The sequence below is a fragment of the Nestor notabilis genome, unplaced genomic scaffold, assembly GCF_000696875.1.
Source record: "Nestor notabilis isolate BGI_N333 unplaced genomic scaffold, ASM69687v1 scaffold22793, whole genome shotgun sequence".
NCBI lineage: Eukaryota > Metazoa > Chordata > Aves > Psittaciformes > Psittacidae > Nestor > Nestor notabilis.
Genome location: NW_009923594.1, coordinates 1 through 20,639, shown reverse-complemented (window position 1 = coordinate 20,639; position 20,639 = coordinate 1). Strand labels below are relative to the sequence as shown.

General features: G+C 44.6%; 2 protein-coding genes across 2 annotated transcripts; both read left to right on the top strand.

Moving 5' to 3' along the window:
• Window positions 1–406: 406 nt before the first annotated feature.
• On the top strand, window positions 407–5,757 carry LOC104401067 (keratin, type I cytoskeletal 13-like). Its single transcript, XM_010012244.1, has 9 exons — window positions 407–1,057; window positions 1,413–1,495; window positions 1,992–2,148; window positions 2,418–2,579; window positions 2,897–3,022; window positions 3,193–3,419; window positions 3,979–4,286; window positions 4,779–4,880; window positions 5,732–5,757. The coding sequence occupies exons 1-9, from the start codon at window positions 407–409 to the stop codon at window positions 5,755–5,757; spliced, it is 1,842 nt and encodes a 613-aa protein (XP_010010546.1).
• Window positions 5,758–12,655: 6,898 nt separating this feature from the next.
• On the top strand, window positions 12,656–17,299 carry LOC104400889 (keratin, type I cytoskeletal 14-like). The gene is made up of 8 exons (XM_010012243.1): window positions 12,656–13,390; window positions 14,078–14,160; window positions 14,586–14,742; window positions 15,340–15,501; window positions 15,868–15,993; window positions 16,225–16,451; window positions 16,561–16,895; window positions 17,274–17,299. Exons 1-8 carry the CDS (start codon window positions 12,656–12,658, stop codon window positions 17,297–17,299), a joined length of 1,851 nt encoding a protein of 616 aa, XP_010010545.1.
• The last annotated feature ends 3,340 nt before the right edge of the window (window positions 17,300–20,639 follow it).

Genomic DNA, 20,639 nt, shown 5'->3' with positions numbered 1-20,639 from the left:
CACATTGTAGCAGTTCACGGTTGTGCTCAAATAGATGTGAACAGGATGAGATGAGTGGGATGAGGTTAATTCAGATGACTGTAAGTCAGTGACTAGATCACAAAAAAGATCTGCCTAAATCAGAGCCACCCAATAGAAATTACATGTTTTGTCTTAATAAACCCTCATGGGCACTCTGAGCATGGGTTAAGCTTCATGACACCCTCAAACATCTCCCTTTGGCAAATTATCCTTGGCAGAAAAACAACGGCTTACAAATGCACGAGAAGAAGGTACTCCCTTTGAGGGTGACACCCACTACCTCAGGTATAAATGTGGACCAGGCAGGGTGGAATTTGGAGCTATGATTCCAGAACAACTGTAAGACCAGCTTTGAGATTTCACCCGAGTCACTGCCGCTGCCACGATGAGCTGTGGCTTCAAGCAGACCTCCAGAAGCTGCCTGCGTGGGAGCAGCGGTGGCAGCAGTAGCAATGCTGGGGGTGGAGGGGGCAGCATGTATGCCTGTGCATCCTCCAAAAGAGTCACTTCTAGGACAAGCGGTGGGGGCAGGAGTTCTGGCAGCAGTTGTGCTGGAGGAAGCTCCAGGAGCAGCTATGGTGGTGGAGCAGGTGCTAGTTATGGAAGGATCAGGCGCAGTAGTTACGGAGGAGGAATGAGCAGCAGAAGCTGTGGAGGAGGAATGAGTGGTGGTTATTATGGAGGGCAAATGAGTAGTGGTGGCTATGGAGGGGTCATGGGCTTTGGATCAGGTGAGAGTGGGTTTGGTGGTGGTTACGGAGGAAACTTCGGTGGAGGTGGTGCTGGTTTCAGTGGTGGCAGCTTTGGTAGTGCTGGCTTTCCTGGATGGACTGGGGGAATTCTCTCCAACGATGAAAAGCTGACCATGCAGAGTCTCAATGAACGCCTGGCTTCTTACCTGGACACCGTCAGAAATCTGGAAAGGGAAAATGCTCAGCTTGAGCAGTTAATCAGGGAGTGGTACCAGAAGCAAGGCCCTACTGGCACAAAGGACTACAGCCACTATTATGGAGAAATCGAAGACCTTCAAAACCAGGTAGGATGCTCTTTGTCAGAGAAGTTTAAGCATTGACAGATGTTTTGTGACTGAGTAAAACATCTGAGGCCAGCCCTGGGCACAGAAGGTGAGACAGAGGTATGGCAGTGACACAAGCCTCTCGGCAGGACTCCTGTATTCCCAAAACAGTTCTTGCAGTTCTGATGCTGTTTTCACACAGATACCTTTTTGCTTTGCACTGTAGATGACCTTTCCAGGCCTCTGCATGTAGGACATGCTGTTCCTCTCAGACCCCTGGGAATTATGACAAGATCACATTTGTATTTCTCTCCCTTGTGCAAACCTGAGAGATTCACAGGGAAAATCTTCCTCAGCATATTGTCTTCTCTTCTAGCTTGTGACAGCGGCCGTAGAGACCAACAGGGTTCTTCTGGACTTGGATAACACAAGGATGACTGCAGAGGACTTCAGGATAAAGTAAATATATAATCCTCTTTCCTGGGCACTGACTTCCTTTCTCCTGCTTTCCTCAACTTAGTTTCATACATCCATTCCATAAGCAAATATCAACCCACTAAGACCAGGGTTCCTCCTGGTTCCATGGCAGAAAAACTGAAATTATTTGTAAGGCTTCAAAACTCTTTATTATTCCTATAATGATCTCCAATGGGAACACTCCCTATGGCAGTGGAGTCAAAGCTTAAAATTAGCTTTATTTGAAGGAATAAGAATTGTGATTTTCTCTCACTGAAAGTCAGACGAAACAGATAGAGGAAACTTGTGCAGTCTACAGCAAGAAGAGACAATTAAAAGACCACAGAATACTTTTTGATCTTAATATGAAACTTTCAGTACTGGCTGCTGGTTTCATAATTCTGCTGATTGAGAGATGCTGTGTGCAATGGAGTGCAGACACCAAGGTGGGACTGAGAACCTGGTAACAGGGCTGACCTCTGCACTGTCCCTGGCGCAGGTACGAGACCGAGCGTGGGCTCCGGCAGAACGTGGAGGGTGACATCAACAGCCTGCGGCCCTTGCTGGATAATCTGACTCTGAACAGGTCTGACCTGGAAATGCAATTTGAGTCTCTGAAGGAGGAGATGATTGACCTCAAGAAGAACCATGAGGAGGTGAGAACCAGGTCCTCGAAGTGCAAACTGCAGAGGAGAACAAGAACACTTACAATATCAGAAATGTGGGAGGTTTTTCAGGTAGCATCCGCCACTCTAAATAGTCTTCCCTGTTTTCCTCATCAAGGAGATTCAACATACACACAGACATTGTTGAAAGGGTCAGGATGGGGTATCATGTCAGAGCAAATTAACTGACTTCAAAACTCTTTTGCAAAGTAATTTCCCCCTTTTTGTTTATTTGCCTCGGGTTGGGGCTTTGTCTGCAGGAGATGAAATTGCTGCATACACAGTCCAGTGGTGATGTGAACGTGGAGGTGAATGCTGCTCCAGGGGAGGACCTGCTGAAAAAGCTGAATGCCATGAGACAGGAGTACGAAAATATCATTCAGAAAAACCGTGAAGAGGTTGAGAGCTGGTATGAAAGCAAGGTAAAAAAATGGTTCTGATTTGAAGGTTCACATCACAAAAGAAAACCAATGCCAACTTTTGGTAAGAATTTCCTGGAGGTGAATGACACTTTGAATGATGACATCCATTGCTTTTAGGATATAATGACAGAATCCCTTTGGTTAAAATAAAAGAAATCACGAGTGGGCTTGAATTGCACTGGCAGAGCCACACAAGCAAGTTCTAACAGCCACTCTATTACAAGTGGCCCTGCTTCAACTTGTTGATAAGCAAATGATAACTGACCACGCTGACATATTAAGTAAAACTCAACAACTCCAGTATATTAATTTTTCAGATGGAGGAAGTGAGTCAACAGGTCCACTCAACTGGCCAGGAAGTGGAGTCAAGCAACCAAAAGATCTCTGAGCTGAGACATGAATATCAGAGCCTGGAGATTGAGCTGCAGTCGCAGATCAGCATGGTAGGGAATTGTTGCTTCTGATCCTCTGATATGTAAAGAACATGTGAGCTGCTGGAATGTAGCCAGCACATTTAATGAAGATGGTTGGTTCGTAAGAATGATCTAATCCTGCCACATTCCCATAACGTGCCACATTCCCATAAACACTGTCTTGTATTTTCCCTTTGCAGGTGGACTCTTTGCAGTCCAACCTGGAAGACACGGAACGTCGCTACAACATGCAGCTGCAGCAGATCCAGGGGATGATCGGCCCCTTGGAGGAGGAGCTGGCCAGCATCCGCTGTGAGACAGAGAGTCAGAACCAGGAGTACAAGATGCTCCTGGGCATCAAGACCCGCCTGGAGCAGGAGATCGCTCAGTATCGGGCTCTGCTGGAAGAGGGGCAGCAGGACATTAGGTACGTACTTTCAGATTAACCTTTGCAAGCAGTTGAAGATGAAAGGAGCAATATTTGTATTAGGAACCAGTTCAACTGGTCAGTCATCAATACATCTACTGCGATCACAGGAATCTGGATGGAATTGAAACCCTAGCTGACAGTGTACAAAACTGCAGTATTCTACAGTTACTATGAACTGCACAAAAACAATTACAAAAGAATTTACAATTTGCCATTTCTTCTCCTAAGTGCAGTCAGGAAGTACAGTTATAGATGAAAATGAAAGGTAAGAAAGAAAAGAACTGTCTTTTCTAAATACTGAAGGTACGTATTTTGAAAGCCTTCTAAAGGCATCCATTATCTTTCTTTTTCTTCTTCCCTGCAGATCAGTTAGTTTGTCCTTAACCAAGACAGTTTCAAAGCAGTTCTCTAGAACATGTTTCACACAAAGGCACTTTCTCAGTCATATGAGGAGCTCAGAGGGAATCAGCAAGTGGCTTTGATATGGCCAATAGGACACCAGACACTGGTCACAGTGCTATATATGCTACACATTGATGGCATTTCCTCCTTACAGCACCTCACAGGGAGGAGCTGGTGGTGGATCTTCAGGAGGAGGACGTCATGGAGGAACCAGCTTGTCTCCTGGAAGAGGAAGTAGTGGAGGAGGAAGCAGTTGGTCCTCAAGTGGAGGAAGCAGCAGAGGAAGAACTGGAGGATCCTGCAGAAGAACTTCCTCATCAGGAGGTGGAGGAGGAGGGAGCGGAGGAGCAGGAGGTGGAGCCTGTGGTAAAACCTCAGGTGGAGGAGGAGGAGGGGGCAAATCCTGCCTCTCCCGCTCTTCATCTTCCCAGCCCCAGTCTGGCAACTCTTATGAAAGCCAAGGTAAAAATCAGGCTAGAAGGGTACATCCTTCCATTCCCTTTTCTCTATACCAGGAAAGTATGTGACAGCTTCCTTCCCGATTTGGAAATCAGGAGATATTCGTGCTAATTTTTCCCAGTCGTCCCAAAGTCCGCTCTGACTTTGTTTTTATGCAGTAACCCATCAGTAGGGCAGTATTTTCAGAAGTGACACCAATGAAGAGGATGTTATGAAGAGTTGTATGGGGACATGTAGAAAGAGGAAATGAAGAGGGAAAGGAAAAATAATATCCAATGCAAAGCATGCAGGGAACTAGAGAAATCAGTAGTATGGGAATGAAGCCAAATGTTAGAAATGTAACTGGTATTAAGGGGGAAAAATGATTAAAGTAGGGTTAGAACACTCAAGACATTTAAAATCTATGGGGTATTAGCTGCAAAATCCTGACTTAGCAAGAGATGGGCAGTGACCAGAAGGTCTTCTCCATGTCTGATTTCATTGCTGTGGTTCCAGAAGGTGCTGAAAACATGAAACTCTGCCTGGAAGGGAATAAAACTCTGGATAGAGGAGCAACAATGGACGAAGTGTCTGAAGCCATAAAAACAATGAGACGGGGTAAGGCTCCAGGTCCCAGCAGCAGCTCCTCAGGCAATGCCTGGAAATGTTGCAAATGAGAATTTACAGAAAGGTTCCCTTCCCTTTAAAAAGATGGAAAATGATCCCGCTTTGAGGGTTCCATGGAGTCCTTCTCATCCTGGAAGCAACAGGGCTATTAATCTTGGTTAAGTCTGTCCCGCACACACATGCTGTTTTCCCTCACAGACTTGACAGTTGGTCATGACAGTATTGACTCTAGACCAAAGGGCCTGAGGCCACCATTACAGAAAGTAAGAATACCAGAGAGTCTCTTGATGCTGAAAACAAGGGCAGTGACTTCAGAGGCCTTTGTGGAACGAGTAAGATTTTTTTGGTAAGATTTGGAATAGATGAGATCTAGTTTTTAAAAATGAAGAGGCTTTGCAAACTCCTCTGATCAAACATCCGATCTGACTTGCAACAGTTCTACATACACTAATGCTTGGCAGGCATGAGTAATAGGTATTAGGTGACATCACCTGCAACTTATAAACATTTGTTGTAAATATTCACACACACATAAATACAAATTCAAAGTTCATCTGGATTTGACTTCTACTGCCACAGTCACTCTAAATTTAAAGAGTCATTTACACTGGCACACTTGAGAACAGAAGCAAGTCCATGTATTTAATACAATGGAGCTGCACACACACACACATTTGTACAAATACGAAGTCTGACCTGTTCCAACCTTGCCAGAGTGCTGGGAAAAACCCAGACCAGTGAGAAGTGCACAGTCTATAATTACTTAGTAACATAAAGATTAAAACACTGAATGAGAGAACACTTCTTCAAAGAAAGTCTTGCTTCCCTTAATCTTTCGACAGGGAGTTTCAGAAGGTCTGAGGAATAACGGGCAAAAGCAGCATCTTCCACCTCAAGACCCTACCTGTGGGCCTTTGGACCAAGCAAGACTGCTGAGCGTGTCTGACCATGCCTCTGTGAAGAGCAAGAGCAAACACTTGTTCAAGTTACTCAACACTGTTCACTCCATGGGCTCATCCGAACTCTCTGTATGACCTTTCTGCTTCTTCTCTCTGAATTTGTGTTCCTAATCACTGTCACCTGAGCTAATCGCCAGTGTGATTGTTATTCCCCTGAAAACAACAACAACAAAAACAAACAAAAAACCCAAACACCTCAAAATAAAAGCTAATAAATCTTTGCTTCTGTCTGCTGCAAGCACAAAGCCGTGTCTGGAGAGATTTCCTTTAGCAGAGATTTTAATTTGAATCAATTCCAAACATCAAGCCCTACCTGTGAAATTCTGCTGGGTGTAATTCAAGTGTGGGGTCTGCTTAAGCACAACTTCCATGGGCTGAATTGCTGCAAGGGATTATTAAAGACAAGATCTTATGCAGAAGCTCTTCCCTGTGAGGGTGCTGAGGCGCTGGCACAGGGTGCCCAGAGAAGCTGTGGCTGCCCCATCCCTGGCAGTGTTCAAGGCCAGGTTGGACACAGGGGCTTGGAGCAACCTGCTCTAGTGAAGGTGTCCCTGTCTGTGGCAGGGGTTAAAACTGGATGAGCTTTAAGGTCCCTTCAACCCAAACCAGTCTCTGATTCTATGATTCTTTGCAGTAACTCAGAGGGCTTCTCAGACAACACCTGCTCACTAACAAGTTCTTTATCCCTTGCATTTTCCGACTCATCTGCTTAAACGCAAAGGTTCCAGACAGGAGTATCACTGCTATAAGGTTTTCTCTCTGTTTGACAGTCACGAGTTCTGTTTTCTCACTCTGAAGAAGGCATCACCCACTGCAGAACATTATGAAACACAGACTGAGTGGGAGACCGTGGGAACGGGAATCCTGAGTGCCCAAGTCCCAGGCAGATCTGTGCCAGTGATACATGGTGTTGCCTTACACCAGGCTCTCAGCCAGTCCCATCAGTGTTCGGAAAGAAACAAAATCTAATAGAAAATTTCTTCTGACCTGGTGGGTCAGTCTCTGGCACGGTCTGATCTTCATTAAGAGCTGCTTCATACACAAGAATATACTGATATCGCTGACTGACATGCAAAGAGGCAGCATTGATGACGTTTGCAAGGATACCCACATGTCCCTCCTATTGCAAAATCACCTACTTAATTTTTAATCCTTAACTTTTAATACTTCAATTTTGATCCTTGCAGGATCAAACCAAACTTGTCTCTGTTTCTAGCTGTCCCCTAAATCTACTTTCTCTGCTGGCTCAGCCAGTTTTGCACCTCTGGCAGGCACTGACAATTCTTTCTTACATCTGTCTACTGAAGATACTAAACTAACAACATAAATTAAAGAATACTCCCAATACAGGAGCCCTGCTCCTCAGACCTCCTCTAAGAGCCTGCCAAGTTAATCTCATAGAATCACAGAAGAAAGGGACTTTAAAGCTCATCCAGCTCCAACCCCTGCCACGGGCAGGGATACCTTCCACTTAGAGCAGGTTGCTCCAAGCCCCTGTGTACAACCTGGCCTTGAACACTGCCAGGGATGGGGCAGCCACAGCTTCTCTGGGCACCCTGTGCCAGCGCCTCAGCACCCTCCCAGGGAAGAGCTTCTTCAATCTCAAATTTCAATGTCAATATTGTTGTTGCTGGGTGATGCTTCCTGGCTGTTATAGGGTGTTTTACTCAACAGCACCCGACCTCTGGCCTTAGAGCAGCACCTGGGAGGCTGTTAAGGAGGTTAGGTACAATTTACTCGAAGGAGCAGTCTGTGCTGGAGCTTGCTGCTCTGCAGCATCATAGCAGCTCTGAGGACTACCGGGACCTCTGGCTCCTGTCCTTTCCAACATTACAACTTTGAGTATTTTTACTGTCAGTTTTCTAATAATCAGCATCTATGCATCTAACCTTGCAGAAGAAACTCCACTGAAACAAGTCCTGATGAGAGCAAAGCAGAATGAAACTAGCAGAGTTGGAAGTGTGGGAAGGAGAATCCAGACAGCAGTTCTGTCCTGTACTGGAGCAGCCAGTACTGCAGCCGACAAGCCAATGTTCAATGCAATCTGTTGAAATACACTGTGCAACTCTGCTGCTGATTTAAATACTCACATTGATGTCATAATCAGGCACAGAAAGAAGTAAACATTTCTGAGCAATTAGGATCAAAAATATCATAGAATCACAGAATGGTCAGGGTTGGAAGGGTCTTTAAAGATAGTATCACTAGTACTCCTTTTACTACTCAGCATTGATTGTGTTGTCTTCTTCCTTGCCTAAGGTCTGTACTGTCTGTACCAAGGTGTTCTTGTCCTGTCCCTTACATGTAATGAGTCTGCATCTATAATGCCAGTAAACTTCATAAGAAAGTTTATTTGCTACACGTATGTGATGAAATAAGCCACCAATAAACTTAAAAGAGATCTATTTTATCATGGCATTCATGTTCATTACAGACAAAAAGAAGACTGAATTCAGAAATTCAGACAGTTTCTTGCCATACCCTGGAAGGAACGGTCTTTGCTCTTTCCATGTTGTATATACAAAACCTGCATCTAGGTTATCACTATCACTACCATTTGCTTACTGGGAGACCAGGCTCGTGATAACAACAGTGATGCAAAAACCTCATGTGGAGGAACAGAAATGAAAACCACAACTATTGCAAAGCAGGAGTAAGAAATAGAGATATTGTAGTGTGAGGTGCATACTGTGAGTGGGACCCCAGCAACAGAAGAGAAGCAAGGAGCACCCCACACTCTCATTTGCATGCACTTTGTTAGGTGCTGATCAACATAATGAGCTTTAATTTTATGAGCACAAAGTGTTGCAATTCGGATACTTATCTGGTGTTCCTATTAGTGCTCTGAGAAGAAAATTGTGGTACATGTTAGAACAAGATCTTCAGAACAACTTAAGGCAAAAAGAAATGTGCACACACGCTCCTGTGCGGCTGGCTCCAGGATGTCATTTCAACATTGCCCATGCATATATGCTGCTGATGTCTCTTTTGGTTAGCATTAATTGTCAGCTCTATTAGTTGTCAATGCTACACGTTCTAAATTCATGGGCTGCACATTTAGTACAGCAAAGTCTGCCACTGCACTGGTGAAGGAAGGAAGGATCTATCACATCTCTCAGAGCCCCCCATCTCAAAAGGAATGTCCTGGTTGAGTTTCTTGAATTACTACATTTACTGAATGTCACTCGTTGACTAACAAGTTCTTTAAGCGGCTTCTGCACTTGTTCAGAGCAGGCTGAGGCTAAGGGAAGGCAGCACCAGCTCAGTTCCACAGCAGAAATCACACAGGGTGTCCCTGAGGTGAGCCCAGCAGCACGACACCCTCCAGGCACTTCAGGAAGAGCAGATGCCTTTCATATTACAATATATCAGTGGTAGTAACAGAAGCTACCATATACAGATTAGTGCCTGTCATAGAATCAGAGACTGGTTTGGGTTGGAAGAGACCCTAAAGCACATCCAGTTCCAACCCCTGCAATGGGCAGAGACACCTTCCATTAGGGCAGGTTGCTCCAAGCCCCTGTGTCCAACCTGACCTTGAGCACTGACAGGGATGGGGCAGCAACAGCTTCTCTGGGCACCCTGTGCCAGCGCCTCAGCACCCTGACTTCTGCCTAAAAGCTCATCTCAATCTATGCAGTCATGCACAAATGTGTCACAGAGGCTGGTTAAAAGGAAAACAGTGAGAGTGAAGGAATGTCGGCTGTTCCTGAAATGTGGCCTGTGCTGAGCTGGGCAGCAAGCAGTACGTAAAAACATCCCGACGCTCCACAGGCTGAGGAATGCTGGTACCTGTGGTAATAAATATCCTTATTCTGGTGCCTTGGTATCGCAGCCCAAAGAGTCATGCTACATTATTGAGAACATAGTGACTGTGAAAGAAACGAAATACCACAAGGGCAAAGCTCTAGCTGTGAAGAACACAAGAGATTCCCACCAGCCTGTAGGTTTCTAAAGAAAGTGCTGAGATTGCACTGTCACAAAAATTGCATGATAGCAACACTACAGACAGAAAAGGAACATCCTGTGAGCACAGGACTTAAAGGCTATGTAAGACCTAAAGGCAAAATCTTTTCCCTGTGTCCCTCCTTTATATATAAGAAGCAGTAAAAATATAGAACTGAAATGAAATGTTGAGGCCATCTGAAGTTCTCCAGCCTCAATGGCCTGATTCTTTATTGCTTTTATTTTTTAAAGTATTTTCCAAGCAGATAGTAAGATATGCTCTTATAAGAAGAACTTTCCAGTATGGACAAGTCCCTGCTGAGAACAAGTGCATATAGAAAAAGTCAATGGATAAATAAAATAGGAAGCAGTGGAGGTTCTCAGACAGTCCATAAACAGATTAAGAGACTCCTTGGGCCAATGGTTTTACTCTTGTTTTGTAATTTCAGACTATTTTTTACTCTCTATCACTAACATACCATAGACTGTTGGAGCTTGACTTTGAAAAGCATCTCTGAGGACTATCACTGGCCTCACAGATGCTGTGTGCTCACTGAAACTGTGTTTATGCACTGAGGTGACGCTACCATCCTCCAGCTGTGAATCAAGGAGAAATTATCACATCATCAAGTTACTTGAAATCTTTCATCACCTTTGAGCCATTGAGTATATCAAATAGCAGATAAAATCAGAAAGCTTTTGAAAGAGATTGCCTAAGCAGCAATAAAGCAATGCTGGCAAAAGCACAGTGCAAAGGACACAACAATGGTTTCAATCAGAAAATGTGAAATAATCCTGAATTTAACATAAAGAAGACCAGAAGTTAAGAGGCAGAAATTTAGTTTCTAAAAGAATCATGCACATGGAGGCTGACAGCAGCATGTAAAAACCAGCAGCCACACAGTCAACTTCCACATCCTTGGTCTTTTTGAAGATGTTGAGAAAAGGGCACCAGGGAAGTTACAGCTCCTCAGGTGGGTCCTTCTTTGTTCCCTGCACCTGAGGTTTAGGGGGAGATTGTTAAATTTCATAAATACCTTACAGTTAGCAGAGGATCAGTAATGAAACAGAGAGGAAGAACAAAGCTGTCACTGGAAACACATTGGAAGCACACTTCTGTCCAAGCACACTGTAACAGTCCAGGTCCCTCTACAGCAAGCCCATGGGTGCTGAAGGTTTTGCTGTTATCTCCAATGAGTTGGTGGGAACAGGCTGTTTGCATGTAAAGTCTCTACTGTATTAAAAAATATGATGGAAATCTCTCATACAAGCTTGCAGGGTAAGGACAAAGCTAAGTGGGTGCTGAGGAAAGAAGATTCTGCATTTCATCAAATCCCAGACTGGTTTGGGTTGAAGGGACCTTAAAGCTCATCCAGTTCCAACCCCTGCCACGGGCAGGGACACCTTCCACTAGGGCAGGATGCTCCAAGCCCCTGTGTACAACCTGGCCTTGAGCACTGCCAGGGATGGGGCAGCCACAGCTTCTCTGGGCACCCTGTGCCAGCACCACAGCACCCTCACAGGGAAGAGCTTCTGCCTAAGAGCTCATCTCCATCTACCATTTGAACCAGAATATTTAGTTTATGCCCAGGACAAAGATGAGGATAAAAACCACTCACCAGTCCACCATGGGTAAACCTCTGGGGATCAGTGCAAGACTGAAGGATGGTTGAATTTCTTTTGTGGTCTCAAGAAATTTCAATTGACTGCTTAAAAAGCCTTTCAAATTGTCTCTCTGGACACTAATGTAGAGTCTCAAGATCTCTGCATTAAGAGCAGTCTATATAATTACTCTATCACTTGTCATATATGACACAGTAACAGGGAAAATGAGCAGTTTTATATTAAACCATAAAAGGACCTCCTACACAGTAGTTTATAGGTCATTGTCTGCATAATTCAGCTCCTAATTGTGCTTTAATTGTCATTATAATAAAATTCAAGCATCTTTAGTCTTCCTATTTTAGATCACAGCTCTTTGATAAAGAAAAGCCTTTTTTTTCTCTTTGATTTCTAGGACTTGGCTATTGACCTAGAAATCCCAAGTGAGCTGTCCCCTCACTTCCTTCACAAAGGAAGGATTTTGATTTTTCAATAAGAATCCCACTGCATTGCTTGAAAAAGACTTCTCATGTAAATAAACATGTTCTCTAAGTGATGGCAGGGACACACAGGTTGGACAAGCAAAACAGACAAGTTACACACTCCTCATAATAAAGCTCTTACACTATCATGAATAGTGAGAAAAAGAAGATAAGCAGGGTAGATCTTAAATGCACAAAATATGAAAGAGCAAAAGAGAATAATAGGACAATAGAAACTGCAAAAATCTCAGCAATGAAAGTAGATTAATTATGGAACAAATAATGCACAGTGTAACAGGAGAGATTTGGGCCTTGTCTCTTTCATTTAGGAGAGAACTGAGAACGAACCCTCTCTCTGTATAGGTCCATGAGAGGTACACATTATCTCCCATTAGCTTCAACAGGATCGTGTATTAAGTGGCTTTTCCATCCTAAAGCAGACCCAGGCTGCTTGAGGCAAAATGCAACCCATTCTGGAGACCATGCCATGAAAATGCCACCTGAGAGCAGTGAGATGTTCGGTCCTAACCGAACACCCTGAACCCAGCAATGGGCCAGATTGCGTGAGATATCAGCACAAAAATAGTGTTCAGCAAATTATTCTTGGCACAAACAACAAGGTTGGTAAATGCCCTGGGAGAAGGAAACACCCTGATGGTGACACCCACTGTCAAAAATATAAATAGAGTGAGCTGGGGATGAAAATTTACAGTCCTGACTCTTTTATCAGGCTGTGCACCTCTGCTCGGGATTGCGGTCAGACTCACCTGCTGGCACTATGAGCTGTGGCACTAAGTCCTCGACTAGTACCACTAGAATTAGCAGTGGAGGTGGTGGTGGAGGATATAGTGGTGGAGGTGGTGGAGGGGGTAGCAGCTGTGGAGTGCGTAAGTCTGGTGGATACTCCTCAGTGTCCTCTAGAAAATACACCTCTTCTGGAGGAGGTGGAGGCTTTTCTGGGAGAAGCTTTGGCGGAGGAGTTTCCAGGAGCAGTTATGGAGGGGGTTTCAGCAGTGGCAGTTGTGGAAGGATTAGCCGCAGTAGCTATGGTGGGAGAATAAGTGGTGGTAGTTATGGAGGAGGAATGAGCTGTGGAAGTATGGGAGGAGGATTTGGATCAGGTGGAAGTAGTTTTGGGGGAATGGGAGGAGGTTATGGAGCTGGCCTCAGTGGAGGTAGCTTTGGAGGTGGTGGATATAGTGGAGGTGGATTTAGTGGCTTTGGGGGTAGTGGTGGCTTTGGTGGTGGCAGCTTTGGAAGTGGTGGCTATGGTGGAGGTAGTTTTGGTGGAATAGGGTTTGGTGAAGATGGTGGCTTGCTCTCCACAAATGAGAAGCTGACCATGCAGAACCTCAACGATCGCCTGGCTTCTTACATGGACAAAGTGCGACGCTTGGAGGAAGAAAATTCTCAACTTGAACAACTGATCAGGGAGTGGTACAAGAATCAAGGTCCCACTAATGCCAGGGACTACAGCCAATACTACAGAACGATCGAAGAACTGCAGAACCAGGTAGGATGGAATGTGACTAACTTTGAACAGATTCTCATTAGAACAACACTTGCCTCCTGCAGCACGATTCCCCTGTTTGGGGCAGTATGTTCCCTCCTTTGTGCCAGGAGGAAGCAGGCTGAGGTGGTGACAAACCTGGTTCCTAGTTTTTCTCTGCCATGATGACACACGTACCCTGGCACACTTGTATTCGGTGCAGGTGCAGCAGAATTTTACTCAAGCACCCATCATGGGTCAGCACCCACCATGGGGCCTGTCCAGTGCTCTCCTTGATGCTATTGTTAAAGGTCCCTTCCAACGCAAACCATTCTGTGATTCTATGATTCCGTGTGCATTAGTCTTAACTCTAGCCCTCAGCCATCTAAAACTCCCGTACCTCCTACATGATACGGTTGTTGCCAAAGGCAATGGTAATTATGTTTTCTCACTGTTTTATTTGAGGGGTTTATTTAGTTATTCTTTCCAACACATTTTAAATGGATATTTCTAAACCAAAATTGACAGCAAAGGCACTTTCTTTTAACTGGAAGCAATAAATTCTCTATACATGGCTCCTGCAGCACTAGTCAGGCTTGACACTGCCATAAAGATATTCTGAGCTGTGCTTCTGTAACAGGGATTTCTTCTCTATCTGTGTGTCAGACTGAAAGGACAACTGACTGAATCCATCTGCCCTCTCCCTTTCAGATTGTTGGTGCAAATGTGGACCTTAACAAGATCCTCCTTGACATCGACAACACCAGAATGACTGTGGATGACTTCAGACTGAAGTGAGCCTTTCCCACCCTTTACCCCCCCACTTCATGTTGTCTTTGTAGCTGCTACAGCCCCTTGGCTCCAGTGACAAGACAGGAAATTGTTGGGGAAAGCATGCTGAGAATGGCTTGTTTAGCTTTCCATTAATATTTTCCTCCAGACAAGAGACTGAAGGTACCATTTCCAGGACTGCATTCTAAGTTTCTCCATCCTTGTATGCAGATTTATAAGCAAAATCCTCATCATATAGATCTCATTGAGAGAAATTCTACTGAAAGCAAACAAACATATTAAAGATGGAAAGAGAATAAGGAGCTTTCTTTTAAGAATTGAGCAAGGGATTAAAGACCAAAGATGTACTGATGGGAACAGTCCATAATCAATACACAACCAAAGAGGTCTGGCAGCACTTTTACTGTCTCTCTTGTCTGTTGTTCAGGTATGAAACGGAATATACACTCCACCAGAGTGTGGCAAGTGACATTAATGGCTTACGTCCACTTCTGGATCAGCTGACTCTAGCCAGGTCTGACTTGGAGACACAGTTTGAATCCCTGAAAGAAGAACTGATCTATCTTAAGAAGAACCATGAAGAGGTAAGTTTCTCCACCCTTTACAACAACAAAAACTAACACTGAGAGGATTTCCTGTGGATTTCTTCCACTAACAGTAAACAGATTTTGGCTGCTGGCCTTGACCATCCAACTAGACACAACCTAGCTTTGATTCTCAGGAGTGTGCAGCACCCACAGCTGCCCACAGCCACTGTAATAAGACACGTGGGTCAACATGGGCAGAATGAGGCAGGGAAAATGAACAGCTCTCAGTGCAAAGTACAGTTTTCTTGCTGAAGTCATGGAAGGAAAGTTGGATAGAATATATGAAGGAGTCAAAAGGAAATATTGATACTACCTGCAGTGGTATTTCCCATTGAGAAGAAAAATACATAAAAGGATTTTCACAAAAAGCACGCTGCACAGAATTCCTTGTGCATGTCCAGGTCAATGTATATGTGGTACCTGGCTGTTGCGCACTGCAAAGTTTGCCTTAAGAAAGGCAGAATTATTCCCTTTCCTGAGGAGGCCCCTTTGCAGGAGCAACATGCCTGTGAGGATTTGTGTTCCTTTCTTTTCCTTTACTTGAAACCATGACATTTCTCCTTCTTTTCACCCTTTGTGTTTTCTTTTTTCCAGGAAATTAAAGGCCTGCAGACACAGTCTGGTGGAGATGTCAATGTGGAAGTCAATGCTACTCCTGGCATTAATCTGATGGAAAAATTGAATGAAATGCGTTGTGAATATGAACGGCTTATTGAGAACAACCGGAGAGAGGTGGAAAGCTGGTATGAAACCAAGGTAAAGCACATGTGGTTGGTTACTAAATCTTTCACAAAGAACTGAATCTATTTCTACCCAGCAGAGGAAAGGCAACTTATCACCTATTATTTAAAGCACATTAACTTGAAATGACTTTAAGCAGTTTACTGTAACAGGCCAGTTCTGGAGTATGCAGGTTATGTAGTAAAGCATGGGGAACTTCGATGTGAATTACACAGAGTGAGTTAGCAGAGTGGCATGTGGGAAATACACACCACCAGTCTGCATTACACCTCTCTTTATTCTTATTAGTTGCTTTCTCAGTGCTTTCAAGATACACACACACCCCCCCCCAATGTTTTCTTATGATCAAACCAGCCTCAATTATGTATGTGAATTTTTCAGATGGAAGAAGTTAACCAACAAGTCCACTCAAGTGGCCAAGAGATACAATCAAGCAACCAACAGATCTCTGAGCTGAGACGTGAATATCAGAGCCTGGAGATTGAGCTGCAGTCGCAGATCAGCATGGTAAGCGAAGATATCTGCTTCTGCTTCACCAGTGACACAGCTTGTATGTGTCACCAGAATGAAAGAGTGGTTACACTTAGAAAGCACTCCACCTGTAGAGAATGGGGACCCAGATCACTTATCTTCAAAGATATGCTTTTTTTCTGGTTTGCGAAGATCTCCAATTTTCCACAAAAGGGAGTTAAATGTGACATATTCCCATTAACACCATCTGGTGTTTTCCCTTTGCAGGTGGACTCTTTGCAGTCCAACCTGGAAGACACGGAACGTCGCTACAACATGCAGCTGCGGCAGACCCAGGGGATAATTGGCCCCTTGGAGGAGGAGCTGGCCAGCATCCGCTGTGAGATGGAGAGTCAGAACGAAGAGTACAAGATGCTCCTGGGCATCAAGACCCGCCTGGAACAGGAGATTGCTCAGTACCGGGCTCTGCTGGAGGAGGGGCAGCAGGACCTTGTGTATGTAAACTGGAAAAGAGCACAGGTTGTGTGAACCCCAGGTTGGTGGATCAGTCACAGAGACAATGCATTTGATTAACTTTTTTTTCTCCTTTCTCTCTCTCTGCAGAATCCCAGCAGGAGGAATAGGAGGAGGCATGGGAGGTGGTAGAATAGGAGGTGGTGGCTATTCTTCTGGAGGAGGAAGAGGAGGAGGTGGTAGCATGAGTGGTGGATATGGAGGTGGTGGCATCTCTTCTGGTGGTGGAATGGGAGGAGTGGGAGGAGGAAGTTGTGGAGGAGGAATGGGAGGAGGAAGTGGAGGAATAGGAGCGGGAAGCGGCGGTGGATGCAGTAGCATTGGAGGAGGAGGAGGAGGAAGGATCTCAGGAGGTGTCAGCAGTTCCCACTCCTACTCTTCATCTTCCCAGTCTCAGTCCTGCAGGAGTGGCGGTGAAAGCCAAGGTGAGAGCTGTTGTACCTGCATGCTGTTATCTCAGTCCTGTCCCCACTGATCCATGCACTATATCAACAGACTGTTCCGGAGGTGAACAGTGCTGCGGATAAACTGGTATTTCTGGAAAGTGTTAGATTTACTTCCGCTAACAATTCTTTCCTACTTTTGTGCAAAGATCAACTTCACTTAAGAAACCCACATTAAATTTCTGTCCAGTTTTGTGGGTGACACCAGCTCTTGTACCACACTGAGGTTTTCCTTTATGCCTTCAGAATACTTACGGTCACCTATCACATCACCAAGCTTCCTATCTGTCTGGTAGATACTAGTGTCTCAGAGTCAGTACTAGCACTGTAGAAGTTTATCCTTGCTTTATTTCCAAACAGGGTATGGAAGAAAATCTTTTGACTAAGAATATGCCTTGAAGATCCTACAGTGCAAGACCCTTCAAACCGGAATTGGCTCAAAACCTCTACAAGCCCCTGGCTCCTGAAGAAACAGAGATGTTCTTCACAGTCCCTCAGCCTTGCTATCCAAAAAAGCCCACCAGAGCTACCCAGAAGGGCTGCTCAACCTCCTGCCCCACATGCTGTGCGCTGCTTCGGCCCAGAACTTTGATGGCTTCCGTCACTGGCTCCTGAGCTACTCGCTTTGCACCTTCAAGCTAGTTGTTACTTGGCTTGCTCAGGAAAATGGCGCTAATAAAACTTCAATTCTGTCTGATGCAACCAAATCCTATGTGTAGGTTTCCTTCCATCTGTAGGTGTAAGCACTTAAAGAGAGAAGACAAAGCCACAGCAACACGCGCTTCCAGGTAGAAAAGCTGGTGATACATTACAATAATTGCTAATGAAATTTAGAGTTAAAGCACAATTTCTAGGCATTTAGGGCAGATTCTAATCTTCTTGGAGCATCCTGGGCTGTGCCTTTGGCTTTCAGTAACATGCCAGATACTCTTGTGGAGCTGAGCTCTAAGTTCAGTAACAGCTGCGCCTCAGCCCAAAACAGGCTGCAGAACTTAGTGCAGCACTACAGGGGTGCTACCATCAAACCAGTGCCCGCCCAGGCCCAATACAAAGAAATAGGAATGGTTACAATCCACAACTGTAAAATGAATGTTTCAATTTAACTGACACTCACTGATTTAAACTGGAAATGCACAAACTACAGGTCTGGTTTTGAATAGACAAAAGAAAAAAAATTAAAGGAAATATGATTCACAAAATCTTTACAAAGTTCTCCTCCATAAAACACTAATGCTAACAGTAACATCTGCTTCCTACCTGTACAATTGAAGTACACAGTAAAGTACCTAGGTTATTTACTTCTGGATGTAGGAAGATCTGTGCTATGAAGCAAATTAACATAAATGTTAAACAGTGACAAATACTTCCAGTGACAAACAGTAGGAAGAATGAGATTCCACTAATGGTGATTTGTAGTTGTTTGGTTTAGATCCTTGGACTACAACATCATCTTGAGAGAGGAATGATGTTCACAGCAAATGTGATGTCAAAGTACCCGCATGTGCCATGCTGGAGCCCTCTAGAGGGTACTATGTTGTTACCTCATGCACCTTGTATGTTACAACTAGCTCTACAGATGTCAAGCTACACTTTAACCTTTAAAGAGTATTTATTTTCCTGTCTTGTAATTACCTTGCTGCCCAACAGGCACCAAGTGCTACAGACCATATGGTGAAGTTCAGAAAGGGGCAGAATAGAGACAGCAACCAGTGAGACACCCATTTAGGGGGAATGAAGGATTTTCAGGAGAGAATCACTGGTGTGGGAATTAAAAGCATGTATCAGAGGCCTGGTGGGAGCAGGAATATTGTCTGTAAGCAGTTCCTTGGTGCCTGTGCCAGTGGGTGCTGGAGAAGTTGAGTGGCAGCCAGTACATGCCAAGAGCAAAGCACAACCTAGAGGTGCTCCTGTTCAGGACTTCAGCCCCAGCTCTTTTTACATCCACAGGGCACTGTACTGGGTTTGCAAATCAAGGGTTTGGCAGTGATGGGCTACAAGTGTCACTTACGTGAGAAGCTGCCAGAAGCCTCCCGCATGTCCAACAGAGCTAATGCAGCGGGCTCCAAGACAGACCCACTGCTGACCAAGGCTGAGCCCATCAGTGATGGTGGTAGTGCCTTTGGGATAAGGTATTCAAGAAAGGGAAAAACTGTGCAACAGCAGCTGAGAGAGGAGTGAGAATGTGTGAGAGCAACAGCCCTGCAGAGCCCAAGGTCAGCAAAGGAGGAGGGGAAGAGGTGCTCCAGGCACTGAAGCAGAGATTCCCCGGCACCCCCTTGGTAAGCTGAGTCTGCTTTGCCCACGACAGTAACTGGTGAGCGATCCCTCCCTGTCCTTATCTCAACCCACGAGCCTTTCGTTACATTTCTGTCCCCTGTTCAGCTGAGGAGGCGAGTGATCAAGCAGTTTGGGGGGCACTGGGTGTCTGCCAGGGTCACCCCACCAGTGGCACATCCAGGCACTGCTGTTTTCAGATTTAGACAATCCTGCTCCCTCCTCTGGTGCATCCCTGCAGGTGTGAGGTGACTCAGTCTCTTCTCACTCTTCTTATGTTAATTTTAATGAGTTTATTTCTTCTTCTGTAATATAGAATCTCTTCCTAAAGTACTACATTGAATTCATCCTCCCTTTCCATGGATAAGCTGATTTTGAAGTGGTCATTCACAGCAGATCCCTCCTTCTGCTTGCTTTGTACCAGCCAGTGACTCTTCTGCAGGAGTTACAGTACCAGTGGTTCACCCACAGCTGGAAACCACAGAGTTTGTTTCTGTTGAGGCTTTTCTCAGTTCTGTAGGAGCTTCTTTGGTAAGGATGGAAAAGGTGGCTCAATGACCATCCCACACTGCACAGGCAGTGGAAAAAAACACACAACTGCTTCTTCCTCTGTTGTGTGTTGCAAGACACTCACGGTGCAGTGATGGCACAAGTCACTGGAACAACTCAGATAATTATTATATTTTCCCAGATCTAATCTTTGTCACTGTATCTTTGAATCAAACTCATTTTTTACTACATTCTATAATTCAAGGACATATTCTGAGAAATCCCTATTTTTAGTATGATTATGAAAATAGGAAATATCAAACATTTCTCTCATAAATTTCCTCTGGGTCCATTTAAAACTGTTTGATAGGAAAAGATCTAATACATTTTCCCTTGTAGAGTTCTACTTTTGTGGCTGTCACCCAGTTTTCTTCAGCAAGAAAAGTGACTGCACCAGATTCCAGCAGGACCTTCTGCAATATCAGAGGTGACAAGAGAGTAAAACATTTGGTGTGAAGTTCTCTTCTACAACAGACATCAAATGCACTTTTTAAAGCTAATAATTTATCTCGGTAAATCACAGTAGCTTTCCAAACAGCCAGTATAAGTGGTGAATAAATGAAGGAGTGGAGAGTCCCTTGGGCTGCTGGTTGTACAAATCATTGTCTGTGATCACAGGAGGAAGACAAGGGCTGAAACACAGGATTTCGCCACCCAGAAGACTGCAGGAGACAGACCAAGGTGGAGCTGTCATTAACTCCTGTTACTGGCGATATATTACCAGATTAATAGAAGCTGCGAGATATTATATTATCCAACAAAATATCCAACAAAGAGCCACCCACATGAATTACAGTGCATGCTTTGTGTGAATCAACAGACATACTTGAACAGAATGGTGATGTGTTTGACTTACCTCAGACAAAATTTCATTAGCACATCACTTTTGGCATGAGCACTGGG

Bases quoted from the DNA above. Each gene is read 5' to 3' on its own strand.
- LOC104400889 (XM_010012243.1), top strand. From the start codon at position 12,656: ATGAGCTGTGGCACTAAGTCCTCGACTAGTACCACTAGAATTAGCAGT. The intron at 13,391-14,077 runs GTAGGATGGAAT...TCTCCCTTTCAG, and splicing joins TCGAAGAACTGCAGAACCAG to ATTGTTGGTGCAAATGTGGA. The intron at 14,161-14,585 runs GTGAGCCTTTCC...TCTGTTGTTCAG, and splicing joins GTGGATGACTTCAGACTGAA to GTATGAAACGGAATATACAC.
- LOC104401067 (XM_010012244.1), top strand. From the start codon at position 407: ATGAGCTGTGGCTTCAAGCAGACCTCCAGAAGCTGCCTGCGTGGGAGC. The intron at 2,149-2,417 runs GTGAGAACCAGG...CTTTGTCTGCAG, and splicing joins TCAAGAAGAACCATGAGGAG to GAGATGAAATTGCTGCATAC. The intron at 4,881-5,731 runs GTAAGGCTCCAG...ATCTTTCGACAG, and splicing joins CATAAAAACAATGAGACGGG to GGAGTTTCAGAAGGTCTGAG.